This window comes from Trachypithecus francoisi, unplaced genomic scaffold, assembly GCF_009764315.1.
Source record: "Trachypithecus francoisi isolate TF-2019V2 unplaced genomic scaffold, Tfra_2.0 Lachesis_group4, whole genome shotgun sequence".
Classification (NCBI taxonomy): Eukaryota; Metazoa; Chordata; class Mammalia; order Primates; family Cercopithecidae; genus Trachypithecus; species Trachypithecus francoisi.
Window position 1 is genome coordinate 96903679 of NW_022681469.1, and position 18713 is coordinate 96922391.

General features: G+C 40.6%; 1 protein-coding gene across 1 annotated transcript in view; it reads right to left on the reverse strand.

Moving 5' to 3' along the window:
* Positions 1–2892: 2892 nt before the first annotated feature.
* CUNH7orf31 (chromosome unknown C7orf31 homolog) overlaps positions 2893–18713 on the reverse strand; it is a 44596-nt gene continuing 28775 nt past the window's right edge. Inside the window, exons 7-10 of the mRNA XM_033192181.1 lie at positions 18005–18093; positions 8488–8662; positions 8091–8182; positions 2893–4143 (exon numbers count right to left, since the gene is read on the reverse strand). Of these exons, the coding sequence (XP_033048072.1) occupies positions 3322–4143; positions 8091–8182; positions 8488–8662; positions 18005–18093 (1178 nt within the window). The 3' untranslated portion in view covers positions 2893–3321. The remainder of the gene's footprint in view (positions 4144–8090; positions 8183–8487; positions 8663–18004; positions 18094–18713) is intronic.

The window sequence follows — 18713 nt, forward strand, 5'->3', positions numbered from 1 at the left end:
ATGTATGCACAGTACTTAGTAGAATTAGCACATTTTGTACACTTTGTGTTGAAATTAATAGGCAAGCTTGTCTTCTGTAAATGACTTCTGGATATGAATTTGTTCAACCATCTCTAAGCATTACATATGCTTATGTTTGTCCACTGGATTGAAGGCAGAGAGCAGGAAGTGAGGATGGAATGGTTCAAGGCCAAAGTGGTCATATTTAGAAGATTTCTCAGATTGTGACCTTTGTAATGTGTGTAATTTAACTGCTGTGTATATAGTAGACATGTTCTGGTATGAAATAGCTAGTCTTTGAAGATATTCGGATGTGCTTGAAGTTTGAAAAGCAGAAGTAGTAGAATAACACTTTTTGTAAATAGCTTTTAAAAATTAATGGAAAATACTGTGTTTGGAAGTATAATAGAATTGTTATACCACCTCTGTGAACAGTGTACTCTCTGTATCGTTCATTGGGTTGAGGGAGGAGGGAGGAAATTACAAAAGGTGTTTTGCTAATGTGTACTAGAACATTTCAGCTTATCCATTGCTCTATACATTATGTTCATTTGATTTAACTTTTCTGTACTGTATATATTGTGCATGTACTGGACAAGCGAGTCTTAATTTTATAATACCTAATCTCTGGATATTAAAGAGGTTGCCAATGTAGGACAAAAATAAGAGTTAGTAGGCTGGGCGTGGTGGCTAACACTGTAATCCCAGCACTTTGAGAGGCTGAGGCAGGTGGATCACGAGGTCAGCAGTTCCAGACTAGCCTGGCCAACATAGTGAAACCCCTTCTCTACTAAAAATACAAAAAATTAGCCAGGCGTGGTGGCAGGTGCCTGTAATGCCAGCTACTTGGGAGACTGAGGCAGGAGAATTGCTTGAACCCGGGAGGTGAAGGTTGCAGTGAGCTGAGATTGTGTCATTGCACTCCAGCCTAGACAACAACAGTGTGAGACTCCGACTCAAAACAAAAACAAAAACAAAACAAAAACAAAAAAACAAAAACAAAAAACAAAAAAAGAGTCAGTAAACTAACACATTTTGTAAAGAACACAAAACAAAAAACAAAAAATTGAGCTTTTGATGAGCATGCTTGGAGTTTGGTATTCTCTGTCATCAAGTAAGGGCAGATTCATTAGCTTTAACAATCAGCAGAGTTAAAGGAAAGGCTGACCTCCTCTTAGTTGAGGAGGATGACTATGACAATGTCTAAAGAGAAGGCTGTGCCACCCTTGCATGGAGGTAGACAGAGTGAACACCATATTTAGAATGTAATTTCTAACTAATTTCCATGCAACCCAGGGAAACTGGGTACAAAGGTATGCACATTACACAAAACTCAAGGAGTGCAATCAAAACCTCAAATTTTTATACCACAGAATTACATCTTCCAAAGTTTATTATTTGGAATTCCAGTCCAATGATCTACTCTGTGATAGAAAGTGTGTACACTATCTTTATCTCCCTCACGTCAGACACTCCCAATTGCATCACATATTAAAGGCTATAGAGAACCCAGTGACCAAGTCATGCAACTGATATTGTTGCTCTGATTTCCCCAGTGTTATTTCACCATATAAACCTTTACTTCCTGTGATACTTAATGTAACTAGTGCTGTACAGAATGCAGTTGGAAAAAAATTCTCCAACTTTAGAATAGTTTTAAGGAGATTATAACCAAATGACACGTTGGTCATAAAATTAAAATAAATATTCACAAAATACTTAAAGAAATTCCTCTTGAACTTCCATGATAGACTACGTTTAAAATCTACCTCTTGGCACATTAAATGAATTGACTTGCATATGGGAGTTAGCCACACTCTTAGAGAACACACTCCAGAAATGAAGATTTGGCGCTCTGTAATAACTGATACCAAGCCTTCCTTTCTTGCTATAATTACAACTCACCAGCTGCTAATTAAAGCCATTGCTAGATCTTCAGTAAAATAATTTTATCTGCATACAAGAAATAGTTATGTTTCTTAGTCAGAAGGTTAAGAGTAAGAAAACAATTCAATTTGTAATGCGTACATGCGGAGAGTTTTGGGTTTCATTTTTTTCGCCGACGACTTTTCTTTTTTTTTTTTTGAGACGGAGTCTCGCTCTGTCGCCCAGGCTGGAGTGCAGTGGCCGGATCGCAGCTCACTGCAAGCTCCGCCTCCCGGGTTTACGCCATTCTCCTGCCTCAGCCGCCGGATCGCAGCTCACTGCAAGCTCCGCCTCCCGGGTTTACGCCATTCTCCTGCCTCAGCCTCCTGAGTAGCTGGGACTACAGGCGCCCGCCACCTCGCCCGGCTAGTTTTTTTGCATTTTTTTTAGTAGAGACGGGGTTTCACCGTGTTAGCCAGGATGGTTCGATCTCCTGACCTCGTGGTCCACCCGTCTCGGCCTCCCAAAGTGCTGGGATTACAGGCTTGAGCCACCGCGCCCGGCCCGCTGACTTATTTTCTTTATATGTTTACATAAAGGAACAGAGTCCACATACTTTTAAGACAATATAGTTTGTAGAGCTGTCCATCCCTCAATTAACTGGGTGTTTGAGTTTTGTCTTTTCTATCTAATGCTACTATGTACAAAAATTTACATAGGCCGGGCGCGGTGGCTCAAGCCTGTAATCCCAGCACTTTGGGAGGCCGAGACGGGCGGATCATGAGGTCAGGAGATCGAGACCCTCCTGGCTAACACGGTGAAACCCCGTCTCTACTAAAAATACAAAAACTAGCCGGGCGAGGTGGCGTAGTCCCAGCTACTCGGAAGGCTGAGGCAGGAGAATGGCGTAAACCCGGGAGGCGGAGCTTGCAGTGAGCTGAGATCCGGCCACTGCACTCCAGCCTGGGCGACAGAGTGAGACTCCGCCTCAAAAAAAAAAAAAAAAAAAAAATTTACATAAAGAGACAGTGTTCTCATATTTATTTTATTAAGATACTATAATTTGTATAGTCATTAATTAATTATTGCTCATTTGAGTTATTTCCAGCTTTTCAATTTTTTTTGGTGAAACGATGTAAACTTTGTTGTACACATTGCTTTTTGTGATTTTGGAAAATTTCCTTGGAGTATAATCTGAAGATGAGAGGTTAAAGACTATACATTTTTCTAGTTCTAATATTTTATTGCCAAATTGTTAAACTTTTCAAGAAGTCAGAACATCACCTTTTCTGGGTTCCTCCAACCAGATACTAACAAATTCCTGAAAGCATAAACCTCATTAACAAGGTCCTTGTGGATTAATCTAGAAAACAAAATCCAGCAATATGAAGGAAACTCTATTATATTTTTTAGCTTCTTGCAAGAGGCGGGGTTTTGAAGGGAAGAATGAGTATCTCAATTATAGAAATAATAGGAATTATGGCCATAGAATTGGTGCTTCATCCCTGAATGCTCATTATCTCTGAGGTCTTTATGGTCTTCTAGAATTGATTTATGGAAACGCTTTTGTGCACCAGTTTTTGAAAAAGAGTTCTTAAGCTCCAGCAGGTTGGTCTGAGGCTTGGTCACTCCAGCTCTAGGAATCCAACCAAGAATAGGTCTTGTTTCTTCATTGTTTTCCATGTTCAAGACCAACTCTTCTTCTGGCTTACTTAAAAAATGTTCTAAAGTGAAAGCTTCCATGTCTTGTTTATTTTGTAAAACACTAGGTTTACTAAGGCTAACAGGGTTTGGACACATATTATACTGATCACGCAGGGGAGATTTAAGATTTTCGTAGTGAATCCAGTGGTTTGGTTTACAGTAAGGTGTGGGTTGGGTTTTCAGTGACTGCTGTCTCCAGTATAAATCTTCTGTCTTTTTAGTATCTGTGATTTTTGGAAATGGCTTTATGTCATAAATGCTAGTCAGATCTTTTGTTGGGTAACAAGATGGGAGTTCATAGGTAGACAGCAAGCTCTGTTCTTCTATAATTTTCTCTTCAATATCCTGGTTTTTATGGGTCACACCTGCTGGTGTGTTATCACTAAGTGCCATCATTTCTTTAGAACTGGGTACAAAGGTATGAAAATTACACAAAACTCTAGGAGTACAGTCTGGACAGGAACGTTGTCTTTGCTGGACTATAGCCTCCAGAGAACGCCGGTTCTGAATTAATCGGGCAATTCGTCCTTCCAATGGTCTGGGAGGTTTGAAGACAGGATGGAATTTTTCTTGCTGTAGTTGTGGGATAAAAAGGAGAAAAAAATTAATCAGGGATATTGCCAGAAATGGTAGGTCAAAAGTCATACCCATTTTCACTGTCTGAGTACACGTGAGATGGGTGTAGGAGTGTACATTGCAATACTCTTTGATATTAATTTAAAGACATTGAAATTTGGGTCCAAATACATTTTCCTCCTTTAATGGTTTTAGTGAATATGAAAGAGGCATGTGTTTTATTTGGATATACAGAACTCTTTCTGTGTGGGAACTCTGCTTTTAAACTTCAAAGGTATAAAGGAATCACTGGAATAAAACTTCTGCCCATCACTAATAGATGGCATTAGCAGTATGTGCAGTTATTTAATCTTAGCCAAAGTCTCCTTTATTAGGCCTTAGCAAGTGCCCTTAAATCTTGGCTGAATCAGAATCATCTTCAGAGCTGGCATGAAATGAAATTCCTAAGCTCCTAAGACCCTCCAAGATTGTGGGTGAGAAGGTCTGTAATGGGCTACAGGAAGCTGAATTTTCAACAAGCATTTCGGGTGACGGTGAGGCTGGAGATGTGCTATGTTTTGAGAAACACTGGTCTGAGGTGTCATGTCTATGCTTCTTTTTAAGTTGTTTTATAAATATTATGAACTCAATTATGTCTGGTAACTGCGAAAGTAGTGAGTGTATTTAAAGGGCTATTAACAGATACATGCTGGGTGGTGGGAAGAGGACGCAGCTGACTGGGAAGGGGTATGAGGAGGAAACTTTCTGGAATGATAGTATTCTGTATCTTGATGGGGTCTGGGTTACAAAGGTGTATTTGTTAAAACTCAGTGAATGTACACTTAAGATCTGTGCAATTGCATTGAACTTTATTTCACCTCAAAAGAAAAAAACTGCAAACAAATATTGAACTCTGGTTGATAATATACATGCTGAATGTTTAGAAGTGAAGTATACTAATGTCTGCAATTTACTCTAAAATGCATACAAATAATATACTTTAATTATTTCTGGATGATGGATTGTTAGAGGGATGGAAAGATGGATAGATTATGTGATAAAACAAGCATAGTAAAATGTTAGTGGCAGAATCTAGGTGGTGAGTATATGGGTGTTAATTATAAAATTATTTTTACCTTTCTGTATGTTCAAACATTTTATAATAATATGTTAAAGTAAAAAAACTACCAAAGAATGTATGTATAATGATGATGGAATTGACAGCAGAGATAATACAAATGAGAATAGTGAGAAAATAATCACTGTAGCTTGGACTTAAAAAAACGGACTTAGGAACATCCTTTTGAAAGCTAGTCTGTTCACAGAGAAATTTCCATATTGAGGTAACAAGTTTGTTACAGCCTATAGCTAATCAAGTTTGAGTAAATACTGCGATGAAAAGAAAAAACTTCAGCTCTTTGACGTGCTTTGTTAAATTTGTCATAAAAAAGGACAGGACTTATCATATTGTACTTTGACCATATATATTCCTGTATGCAAGAAGCAGTTTTTAGTGCTTTTATTTTATACTACTACAATAAAACATTTCACACACATTTTTATTACCACTAAAACATGTTTTCTCAGTCTATTCTTTATGGTTTAATCAGAAACCAGCAAGATTCACTAAAACGTTCTTTTAAACTTCCAATTATCTTAGGTATACTTTATCTTGTTATTCATAAATATTTAAAAGTTGATTTGCCTGCACAATGATTTTGCATATATTTGGCAAACATTCTGTATATAATGGAATATGTACTTTGTACATACCATACAGGGTCGAATCTCTGGAAATCTGGACAGTTGTTGAACACACCTGACAATATGTGCTCATATAATATTTTCCATCCTTAGAGAATGCTCATTGCAAATTCCACATAAAAATCATTAAAAACCCTTCAGTGAATGATAAAACACAGTCTATAAACCTGCTCCTGGTGTTATGATTTTATATCACCTTAGGAAATGCTGAAGGTAATGTAAAATAAGTATGTTCAGTTCAGTTTTTATTTTTATTAATTTATTTTGAGACCGAGTCTCACTCTGTTGCCCAGGTTGGATTGTGGTGGCACACCCTTGGCTCACAGTAACCTCCGCCTCCCAGATTCAAGCGATTCTCCTGCCTTAGCCTCCTGAGTAGCTGGGACCACAGACATGCGCCACCATGCCCGACGAATTTTTGTAGTTTTAGTAGAGACAGAGTTTCACCATGTTGGCCAGGCTGGTCTTGAACTCCTGACCTCAGGTGATCCACCCGCCTTGATCTCCCAAAACACTGGGATTATAGGCGTGAGCCATGGCACCCAGCCCTCAGCTCAGTTTTTTTGTTTTCTTTTTCCCCCGCCCATCATGACCTTGGCTCGCTGCAACCTCTGCCCCTTTCCCTGGTTCAAGCAATTCTCCTGCCTCAGCCTCCGGAGTAGCTGGGATTACAGGTGCCCGCCACCACGCCCGGCTAATTTTTGTATTTTTAGTAGAGACGGGGTCTCACCATGTTGGCTAGGCTGGTCTCCAACTCCTGACCTCAGGCGATCCACCCATCTCGGCCTCCCAAAGTGCTAGGATTACAGGCATGAGCCACCAAGCCTGACCCAGCTCAGTTTTTAAAGTGTTCAAATTGAAATAATCTTACAGTTGTTTTTCCATTTTTTCCATGTGTTTTTCACAATTTATAGATCTTTAAAATGTTAATTTTGTTTTCAAAATTTGTAGTCGAGAAGAAAATTTAGGCCTCAAATAAAACAACATATATACAAACTATTAGGTCATTTCATCTCATTTACATAATTAAACCAACAGATTACACCTTTGCTCATTAAAAGGCTTGATTATTTCTTCCAGGCCATTTTGCATAATCAATTTAAAAGTCTCTATGATATCTGCAGAGAATGTATCGGCTTTTAATTGTAATTCAGCCAGCTCTCAATTATTATGAATAGCAAGAGGAAGCCTTTATTTCTTCAAAAGCATGGTAATGTACAAGATATATAAATATGCAAAGGGTGGGTGCAGTAGCTCACACCTGTAATCCCAGCACTTTGGGAGGCCGAGGTGGGCGAATCACGAGGTCAGGAGATCGAGACCATCCTGGTCAACATGGTGAAACTCCGTCTCTACTACAAATACAAAAATTAGCTGGGTGTGGTGCTGCATGCCTGTAATCCCAGCTACTCTGGAGGCTGAGGCACGAGAATTGCTTGAACTCAGGAGGTGGAGGTTGCAGTGAGCTGATATCGTGCCACTGTACTCCAGCCTGGTGACAGAGTGAGACTCTGTCTCAAAAAAGAAAAAAAAAAAAAAAAAAAAGCAAAGATCTACGGAATTTACTAGGAATCTCATTAAATTATTAGTTAAATTCTTTTGTAAACTGCTTCTTTTGTAAGTTATTTCAGCAACAGTAGCACAGTAGAAAATCTGTTAAAAAAAAAAAAAAAACAAAAACACTCTGAAGAAGAAAAGAAATCTTTTTTTTTTTTTGAGACGAAGTCTCACTCTGTCGTCTAGGGTGGAGTGTAGTGGCATGATCTCGGCTCACTGCAACCTCTGCCTCCCGGGTTCAAGCGATTCTTCTGCCTCAGCCTCCTGAGTAGCTGAGAGTAGAGGCGAGCGCCACCATGCCTGGCTAATTTTTGTATTTTTAGTAGAGACAGGGTTTCACCATATTGGCCAGGGTGGTCTCGAACTCCTGACCTCGTGATCTGTCCGCCTCGGCCTCCCAAAATGCTGGGATTACAGGTGTGAGGCACCGCGCCTAGCCCAAGAAAATAAATCTTGCTTGTTTTCCCAAACAGCAGACACAGTATTCAAACCATTTCAAATCAGCTCAGAATTTACTTCTAAAATGAATAAAAATTTCCATTTGCTAACTTGGTTGCTAAAACCCATGACACAAAAAGTGGCAAAGCAAGAAAGAGCCCAGCACTTTCCCCCCAAATAACTGAGAGTTGACTGTAATTACTTACAGGCTCTGGGTCAAATCCTATCTGTCCTGTTAACTCTGCTACCACCTTTTCATGGTAATCATCCAGTTCAAGGGGGTCCATGGGCCCCAGACCTTAATGGAAACATCGTCTTATTATTTTGTTAGGGTAAATGAAGAATGGCAGTTATATTACCCTTTACAGGAAAACTTACTCATTCCCTTTGTAATATAATTAGAACCAATAAAATGAAAACCAACCCTACCTCCCAGCTACCCATGAAGAGAAATTTACCACCCACCTTATTCCTATTACTTAGGATTTAAATACTTAGATTGAGAAAAAGGCAAAAATATGAGAAGTTGAAAGCTTGTCATAGCGTTTGTTAAATATTCCAATTTTGTTCTAATTTGTACTTGTTATGAAAGTGAACTCATACCTGTAAAATCATGAGTGTACGAAGTGAGCCAGTGGGACCTCTCAAGATTTCTTTGTATGTTGGCTTCTTTGGCAGAGCAAATAGGGTCCCATGAATTTAAAGAAGTGTTAGGAGCGAAGGTTTTAGGAGGTTTTGGGTAGAATACTGGCTTATTTTTCTCAACACCTCTAGGAAACTAAAATATGAACATAAAGATTACTGCTGTTAACGTCATCTAGTAGAATAAGAGCTGATTCATCATCTCAGCAGGAAAGACGCAAAGGAAATTCCAGGCTGAAGTCAGACACTGTTTTTTTTTTGTCATTAATTACTAGTTAATTACTAATTGCTATAATTGGAACCATATATAGAGTTAAACACAATATTCTATCAAAAAAATGGTAAGGTGTTTTCTAAAAGTCTTTTGCCTTAGCAGGGACTTTGATAATGTGTATTGGAGAAATGTCCCTGAATACTCTACCTCCAATGAAATTTTATTAGCAATACAAAGGGTTCTGAGGTGCTCGTTTGGCTAAGTTTAACTAAAATTGTATGGCTTCTACTTTTCCTTCCATGCCTGAAATGAAACCATTTGATGTCTTTATGAATTTCCAATGAAGTTTACATCACTCAAATTCAAATGAAATTTTCATTCTTCAGACATAACTATAGAGTTTTACTTTATATTTTCAAAAGAGCTATGCATGTAAACATGAGTGAATAAGTGAGTTTCACTGCAGTCTTTTTGGTTACTTAGAAATTCACCTTTTCTCAGTATCTCTCTTATGATACTTAATATTTACTGAGCACCTATATGTGCACAGTAGGGGTTAGAAACAAGCGTGGATCCGAAACAAATCTTGCCATCGAGGAACGCTAGTAGCGGAGATAAAGCATGGAACACAAATGACAAAAAGATTTTAAAAAGTAATTCTTTGTCGTAAAAGAAATAAATTTATGGACCGGGCACGGTGGCTCACACCTGTAACCCCAGCACTTTGGGAGGCCGAGGCGGGTGGATCACGAGGTCAGGAGATCGAGACCATCCTGGCGAACAAGGTGAAACCCCGTCTCTACTAAAAATACAAAAAAATTACCGGGTGTGGTGGCGGGCGCCTGTAGTCCCAGCTTCTAGGGAGGCTGAGGCAGGAGAATGGGGTGAACCCAGGAGGCGGCAGAGCTTGCAGTGAGCGGAGATCGTGCCACTGCACTCCAGCCTAGGCAACAGAGTGAGACTTCCTCTCAAAAAAAAAAAAAAAGAAAGAAGGAAATTTGTATAGTACTATTTTTTTTTTTTTCAGAGACAGGGTCTCACTCTGCCACCCAGGCTGGACTGCAGTGGTACAATTATAGTTCACTGAAACCTCCAACCCTTGGGCTCAAGTGATTCTCTGGCCTCAGCCTCCTGAACAGCCTGGAATACAGGCCTGTACCACCACTCTCGGCTTTTTCTTTAAAAAAATACTTTTTGTAGAGACAGGGTCTCATCATGTTGCCCAGGCTGGTCTCAAACTCCTGACCTCAAGTGATCCTCTTATTTCACCCTATCAAGCATTAGGATTATAGACCATGCTCGACCATGAGACACAATTATTTGAAAGTTCAAAGAAGGCAGAGAGTGATTCCACCTGAATGGGGAAGTGGACCTGGGAAACAGGGAGGGAGGGTGGAGATGAGAGGCCATGTCATGTTATAAGCAGAAACTGGGTCTTGAATGATGCGCAGAGATGTGGAGGCCAAAGGAACAGCAGGAGCAGAGGTATGGATAGTGGTGGCAAGTGTGGAACTAGCAGTTCTTGAACATTAGGCTGCTGGGTGCCCTTACAGCCAGGCCCACCCTTAACACTTGAGGGCCTGGGATGAAAGTACAAATGGGCCGGGTGCGGTGGCTCATGCCTGTAATCCCAGCACTTTGGGAGGCTGAAGCGGGCGGATCACGAGGTCAGGGGATCGAGACCATCCTGGTGAACACAGTGAAACCCCGTCTCTACTAAAAATACAAAAAAAAAAAAAAAAAATTAGCCAGGCATGGTGGTGGGCACCTGTAGTCCCAGCTACTCGGGAGGCTGAGGCAGGAGAATGGCGGGAACCCGGGAGGCGGAGCTTGCGGTGAGCTGAGATTGCGCCACTGCGCTCCAGCCTGGGCGACAGAGCGAGACTCCGTCTCAAAAAAAAAAAAAAAAATGCAAGTCCGTATTCCATTTGTCTAAATAGTTTAATTTATAAATCAAGTAAATAAATGTTACATAAAATATGTTCCTTTCACCTGCTTTGACAAAATATCTCTGGAACAACCTGGAAGACTAGGTTTAAAATTGGACTTCTTGGACTACTTCGAGTTCTGCACTGGGACAGGGTGGTTCAGGAAAAGCCAGCCGCTGGTCCCTGGTCTCAGCACCCTGACTGCTTTCTTCTTTACCCACTCCATTTACCCCCCACCCCACTTCTAGCAAATAGGCATGCAGTCATATTTTGGTCACTCCTTTGGCCATGAAGTATATACCAGCTTGGCAGCACTGCCAACCCGTGGGAGGATGGAGTTGAGGAATAGACCCCAAGAAGGGCCTAGGATTGGGTTCAAAGCCATTTGGTCAGGGAATTCTGTGGTTCAAGATCATGGTCAGGGGAGGGAGACAGGGGAGCATGGGCTCCGGATGAACATACCCGCTTGCTCCACAGAAAGGGCCACAGCCAGTGGAAGGCCAGAACTGGCCCTCTAAAGTGTGGGGCCTTCTAAAGCTCCTGGGCCTAAGGGTTATGCTGTTCATAGCAACCCTTTGAGATTGAAGTGATTCCATTTTACATATAGAGTACTCATGGGAAAAGGCACTGCTACCCCTATAAACCTTTAACAAATATGTGTCTTACTGATTCAGGGATAAAGAAAGCCCCCTTTGATCCCCTTCTCTTTTTCATTATTTGCAGAGCCAGCTTACTTGGAAATAAGAAGGACTGTTTTTTTTGTTTGTTTGTTTGTTTGTTTGAGATGGAGTCTTGCTCTTGTCCCCCAGGCTGGAGTGCAGTGGTGCGATCTCGGCTCACTACAACCTCTGCCTCCCGGGTTCATGTGATTCTCCTGCCTCAGCCTCTCAAGTAGCCGGGATTATAGGTGCCCGCCACCACGCCTGGCTAATTTTTGTACTTTTAGTAGAGATGGGGTTTCACCATGGTTGGCCAGGCTGGTCTTGAACTCCTGATCTCAGGTGATTTGCCTGTCTCGGCCTCCCAAAATGCTGGGATGACAGGTGTGAGCCACCATGCCCAGCCAAGAAGGACTTTTAAAAAAATACTGTTCTACGGGGCTGGATTAATCTTGTGTCTTACACTGGTGGAACTAACAACAGAGACCTACTGAAACACGTTCAAGGGCATGGGAAAGGAAATAAGCAATGTGAAATTTTACTGTAGCCTGTGATGTCTTGAGAAGGGACTAAAGAGGCAGGAAACATTTGAGAGGGGAATTGATCAGTTTTCAGTATGTTAAGGGGATGTTACTCTGAGAGGATAGTGAGAGAGGGGTGGTGGAAATCATTCACTCCAAAGGTATTCATTGGCTCAATACACTAAACTCAGGGTAGAGTTTGTATCTGATATGGAAGATAAGCCCACAGCAGAAAGGAATTACAGTTCCTGAGATGTTAGTTTCTAGGCAGACACTCCAGTCTACAAAGAAGTGACATTAGTTGTTTTGAATTTGGAATATATTCTCAGAGGAATAGTACTATATAAATTGTGGTAACATTCCCAGCATAGCTCATATAATATATGTAACTCATAACCTATTTATTAAACACTTGCTGAATACCTATTGCATGCAAACATTTTTGAGAGTTCTGTGCTAGGCACCAAACTCCATAAATTGTCACTAAATATAACATGGTTGTAATATATTAAATGAAACAAAAAAAGCAAATATAGATTTTTTGTTTGTTTGTTTTATTTTAATCTTGAATGATGGGGCTTAACCAGGTTAAATAGGGGAGGTTAAAAGGTTTACTGTGGAGACCACATTGCCATTTGCAGAGGCCTTAGCATTTGGGAATACTGGTTCTTTATTAGATATTTTAATTAATTCTATTGTATTAGCACCATCTTTATACTAACAGGTTATGATAAGGCACTTTGTTCATTTACATCTGGAATGAAGAGAGAGAGAGAGATGGAGAGAAGGAGCAAATAAGAGACTGGCAGAGAGAATTATTTTTGGCATCTAGTCAGGGCTTAGGAAAGAGAGGGTTGAAGGGAGAAGAGGACACCTGGTTGGATAACAGTGCTGCCTGAGATGGAATGGCGGGAACATCGTGGTGTGAGACAGTAGATGAGGAGAGAGACAGACCGTTTGTTTCCCATTCTGGGCCCCTTGTATGTCAATGGGTCTGAACAGGTGGGAGGGGGCACAGGGTGCTGGTGGCCACGGAGAGGTGCACTGTGGGCGTCCAGTTATTTGATAAGATGACTCCTTTCTAAAGGAGGTCCCCACATGATCACCAAATTCATTCTGGCCACTTAAGGATGAGTGTGGAGTATGGGTGGTATGTTGGAGAGAGAACTGTCCCTGGAATGAGGAAAGTATCTCTAGGATGGGGATGGGCATTTTAGATTGGAAAGATGGCAGGTGGAGCGAAGAAAAACTGCTCCCCTTTGAAGGGGTGATATTGGTGAGCTCTCTCTCAAAGGGAAGCCAAAGGTCTGTCCAAATATTTAGGTTTGCAAAAAACTGGGTTGTAATGAACGTTGTGTTATTCTCAGCGAGGCTTTGAAAATGGTTTTGTTAAAAACACTTCAAAAAGTCCAAGGTAAGGAGGTTTATGGCACTTGACCTTTGTGATTATATCTCATCTTAACAAAAAAATTATTACAAGGTAGATTTCATCCTAGAGACTATTCTCATATCCTAAAAGCTAAGGCTAGACATTCAAGCTCTTGAGAAATTGGACAAAAGTCTTCAGCCACTGGAGTAAGCAATGATACAGCCCAGAAGAGTCAAGTATTAAAACCTATGTATGGGCCGTGCATAGTGGCTCACACCTGTAATCCCAGGACTTTGGGAGGCCGTGGAGGGAGGATCACTTGAGGCCAGGAGTTTGAGACCAGCCTGGACAACACGGTGAACCCCTGTCTCTACTAAAAATACAAAAATTAGCTGGGCGTAGTGGGGCTCACCTGTGGGCTCAGCAACTCTGGAGACTGAGGCAGGAGAATCGCTTAAACCCAGAAGGTGGAGGCTGCAGTGAGCCGAGATCATGCCACTGCACTTCAGCATGGGTGACAGAGCGAGACTCCATCTCAAAACAAAAATAAAAACTATTTATGTTTGCCAATTGGAAAAGGAAAAGGAATGTTGACTGATTCGGTAATGGATGGAAATGGTCAGTGAGAAGAGATCTCAGCAGGAAGAGAAGGGTAGCAGAAGAGGCCCTGAATAGAGTGATAAGTGCAATGACCACTAATGACTCTGGAAAACTGGGCCAGTCCAAAGAGGCAAAGCTAGGGCAGCTCTGGGGTCTGGGTGGGAAAGGGGCGCCTGATCTCAGTAGCGGCTGAAGGCAGAGCTGCTGCATCCACATGCAACGTGAAAGGAGGAGGGAAAACGACATTTAACACACTCTGTTAACATGAAGCCCTGGGAATTAATTTTTAAAAGGTTAGCGTTCTTATGTGGAATATTCTCCTTTCCAAGGTTACCCATTTCTTTATGTTGCTAGGTTGACAAAATATTATAAGCATTGGAATAATAATAATTAATAATAATAATAGCAGCTAATATTTATTATGAGCTTACGATGTACGAATATCGTGCTGGGTGCTTTTCTGTGTATTTCATTCTCAGGACGGCACTATCAGGTAGATTTTATTATTATTCCTGCTTTGTCTATGAGGAAACCAGGTATTGAAGGATTAAGTATGTTACCCAGGTCACAGAACTCATAAGTTTTGGAGCAGTATGTTATATGTATTTTCTTATTGGCTTGGATGAAAAGTACTAACATATGGTTCCTGGAGTTTTCTGTTTTGCAGCTGGGTGACACATTTTTGAACCTGTGTATCAGGTTGGTAGTGTCCCTTCTCCTTCCCTGGGTACAGTAGAAGGAGAGGGAAGACTATTATCCCAGAAATGCAAGTTACAAGTCCTTGAAAAACAAGGCATTCTTGCTATGAGTTCCATTCTCAGAGAATGATTTCATTTTAGCCTGCACCCCTGGCGATTCTAATGCGCAGTCAAGGTTGAGGACCACTGCTCTGGCAATAGGAAAGGTAAATACTATAAAAAATATCCTCCTGAGCCTGGTGTGGTGGTGCACAGCTGCAGTCCTAGATACTTAGGAGACTGAAGCAGGAGAATGCATGAGGCCAGAAGTTTGAGAATATGGTGTGCCATGATCGCACCTGTGAACAGCCACTGCACTCCAGCCTGGTGTTAAATAATTAATAGACCTGAGAAAGGCAGCATGAGACAGAATCTGTCTCTCTTTCTCTCTCTCTCTTTTTTTTTTTTTTTTTGAGATAGAGTCTCACTCTCACCCAGGCTGGAGTGCAGTGGTGCCATCTCGGTTCATGGCAGCCTCTGCCTCCCAAGTTCATGCGATTGTCCTGCCTCGGCCTCTTGAGTAGCTGGGATTACAGGCATGCCCCACCACGCCCAGCTCATTTTTGTATTTTTAGTAGAGAGGGGGTTTCACCATGTTGGTCAGGCTGGTCTCGAACTCCTGACCTCAAGTGATCCACCCGCCTTGGCCTCCCAAAGTGCCTCCCAAAGGGATTACAGGCATGAGCCACTGCGTCTGGCTATCTCTTTGTCTTTTGTTTCTCATTTTTATTTATATATTTTAGAATTTAAAGCATTTAATTAAACAAAAATCAACTCATAAACTGGGCAGTCGCCAAACCAAAATAGGTTCAGAGACTCTGCCACTGCCAGGTGGTGGAAGAAGGTTTATGGACAGAAAAAGGAAAGTGACCTACAGAAAACAGAATTGAGACACAGAAACAGCTAAAACTAGGTGATTGGCACAACAGTAGGTTACACTCTGTTTATGCATCCAGTTAGGTTGCAGTTCATTCTATATGGAGAAATCTTTAGGCCAAACTTAAAAGACATGAGGAGGCAGCTGTAGGCTATACTCAACAATTCCTTCTTTCTGGTTACGGGGTAACATAACGAGACCTTGTTTCTTAAAAAAAAAAAAAATCCTTTAATGGGAATAGAGCATTGTAGATACAGAATGCTTTAGATTACCTCCCCCAATTAAATGATGAAAGGCAGGAAAAATAGGAAGGACAAGTATAGGGTATTATCCTAGAGATTAGAGGAAAAAAAAGGTGAGTCATGAGTTACTCCCATGAAGCTCAGTATCTATTTTATTTTTACTTCTTTGTCCAGGGAAACGCAAAACTTGATTAGAGTTAGGGATGAGCCAGAAGAAAATCTGAAAGGTTGAAAATTAAGAGCAGTTAATAAAGATTAAGAAAGTGGGATTAACCATCAGAAATAAGAAATAAATAATCAGCCAAAAATATTTATGTATAATGCACTGTGGGGATATACACATAACATGTTCTGTTCTCAAATAACTCATAATTTAGTTGGTGAAATATGAAGTACATGTGAAAAGTTACTGGTTACAGTATGTGTGGTAGAAGTCAGAAGAGGGAGCTATCATTTCTGCTGGAGTAATAATAATGCCTTACAAATTATAGTATTTTCTAGGTTTTGAATCTTTCATATGATCTGCATATCTTGTGAAATTTACAGGACAGATTTTAGTGAAATTACCCAGATATGTTTTATGAATTAAAGCTCAGAAAAGGGAAAGAATCTGCCTCGTATAACTTACGCAGCAAATGGTAACAGAGGAGTGACCAGCAAGCACACAGGCCTCCTGACCTGGTTCTCTTTGCTACACAACAGAAACAAGGAGGGTTGAGCTGAGCCTTGAATTAACAAGTATTGGGCAGAGAGGCCTTGGAGGAGGGCTTCCAGGAAGGGAAATGCCATGAACCTGTTTGGGAACCAGAGGGTGGGGCCAGGCTGCAGGCTGGAGGTAAGGGCAGATCCTGTGGGGTCTCTGCACCTCAGTTAAAGTATCGGGATTTACACTCAGGCAGAGGATAGCTATTCAAGATGGCTGCCAAGGAATGTGACATGAGGAAAACAGGATTTTAATGACTAGGAAGAAACTTAGCTACAGATCTGGAGCCTTTGGCTATAAGAACATGTAATGATAGGATGGGTTCTAGAATAACCTCTCATATTTCTGGGTTGCTTAGATATAGATTTTGCTTAAAAACTGAAAGAGATCCAGTAAAACAGACGATTCGTTAGGAATTCTTTTTGACGTTTAACTTTAAAAAACAAACAGGAAATGACTTACTTTATAGATGACTCTGTGACATGGCAGCGACCATATGCTGGGTCTGTCATAATGATTTGCCAAGTAAAATTCAAATGTTTCCAACCTCTCACTTGCCTATCTCATGGATTGCTGGATGCCACGAGATAATATATGGAGAACAGTTGGTACTGCTTCTCACCAACCATGTTAGCTATTATTATTTTCAAATGTCTAGATATTTTCCCTCTTGATTTATAATTTTCTCTTTTTATCCATGTGGAGTTATGGGGCAGAGGTTAAGGTCAGAGACTAGAACTTTACAAACCTGATTTCTGTGATCATGACATAGTCACAAATTCTTAGTCACAGTTTCCTTATCTATAAAATGAAAATGATGATGCTAACCTTAGGAGGTTATTGAAAGGGTTAAATGATGTATTTAGAGTAGTTAGGTGTGGAGCAATTTCTCAATAAGTGGTGGCTATTGCTTTATTTCATTTTAGACTTGACACCAATATGATAATACGGCTGGAACAATAATAGCTTGTAAATCTTTCTGGAAATCTTCCATTTCCTCTATGCATATTTGGAGTGACTGGATGTATTATAAGCCGTAAGAATAGGGTTGGAGGAACACAGTGTGAGAAATGCAGCCCTCCCCCACCATCTTCCTGGGGGCAATGTTTTTTTTTTTCTTTTGGTAACTGTGGAATGTTCCATAACTACCAACAGTACATGAAATCAGCTAAGAAAATTGAAAAATGTAAATCACAGTCAAAATCTCAAATTTTACATTCAGATGGAAAATGAAAACAATCTTTTAGATTTTTTTTTTTTTTTTTTTTTTTTGAGACAGAGTCTCACTCCGTTGCTCAGGCTGGAGTGCAGTGGCATGATCTTGGCTCACTGCAACCTTCACCTCCCAGGTTCAAGCGATTCTCATGCCTCAGTCTCCCAAGTAGCTGGGACTACAGAAATGCACCACCATAACCGGCTAATTTTTGTATTTTCTAGTAGAGACAGGGTTTCACCATGTTGGTCAGGCTGGTCTCAAACTCCTGACCTCAAGCAATCTGTGCACCCTGGCTTCAAAAAGTGTTGGGATTACAGGCATGTGCCACCATGCCCAGCCTAGATTTTTATAAATGTATTGACTAAAAATATTTGTTACTTTCTTTTAAACACACATTTAAAAAGATACTTACATCATAATATACACCCTGACCTGGCCAAGTCAGTGCTTTCTTCTTTGAATCCATGGGAATATCAATCAGTTCATATCTATAAGGATTACCTGAAAATGTCAGGAAAAGCAATAAATAAGAACAGTTTTTTAAGGGATTAATAGGTAGAATAAATAGAAATGAGATAATATAAGGTAGAGACGGATGTTGGTGTACATTTTACCTATGTAGTTACAGCTTTAGAGAGATTCAGCTTGCTCCTGAATTCCTTTTTATTTTTACACTTGATCTTAGCCAAAAGGCCGAGAAGCGATCTTTTTATTTTTATATATTTTTTAAGATAGCATCTTGCTATGTTTCCTAAGCTGGACTTGAACCCCTGGGCTCAAATGATCTTCCTACCTCAGCATCCTGAGTAGCTAAGACTACAGGGGCAGGGCAGGCCACCACACTTGGCTTGTTGCTCTTGAATTCTTGAGCATGTACAGGAGCAGCATGTGGGCCACAAGTGTGAGAATGAGTCTTTAACCCTAGTGCTCTCAGTAGTAACAGGAGTCACTAGTACTTCACCTTTCTTCTTAATGAGAGAGATCTTAGGTAAATAGTAGTGTTCCTGGATTCTCTTTCTGATCTTTTTTTCTGGTCTCTGGGGGCTCAACAAATACATTTCTATATTACCTGTTTTGGCTTTTCTCTGCCTAAATATCAAGTTTTCTGAAACTGAGTTAGT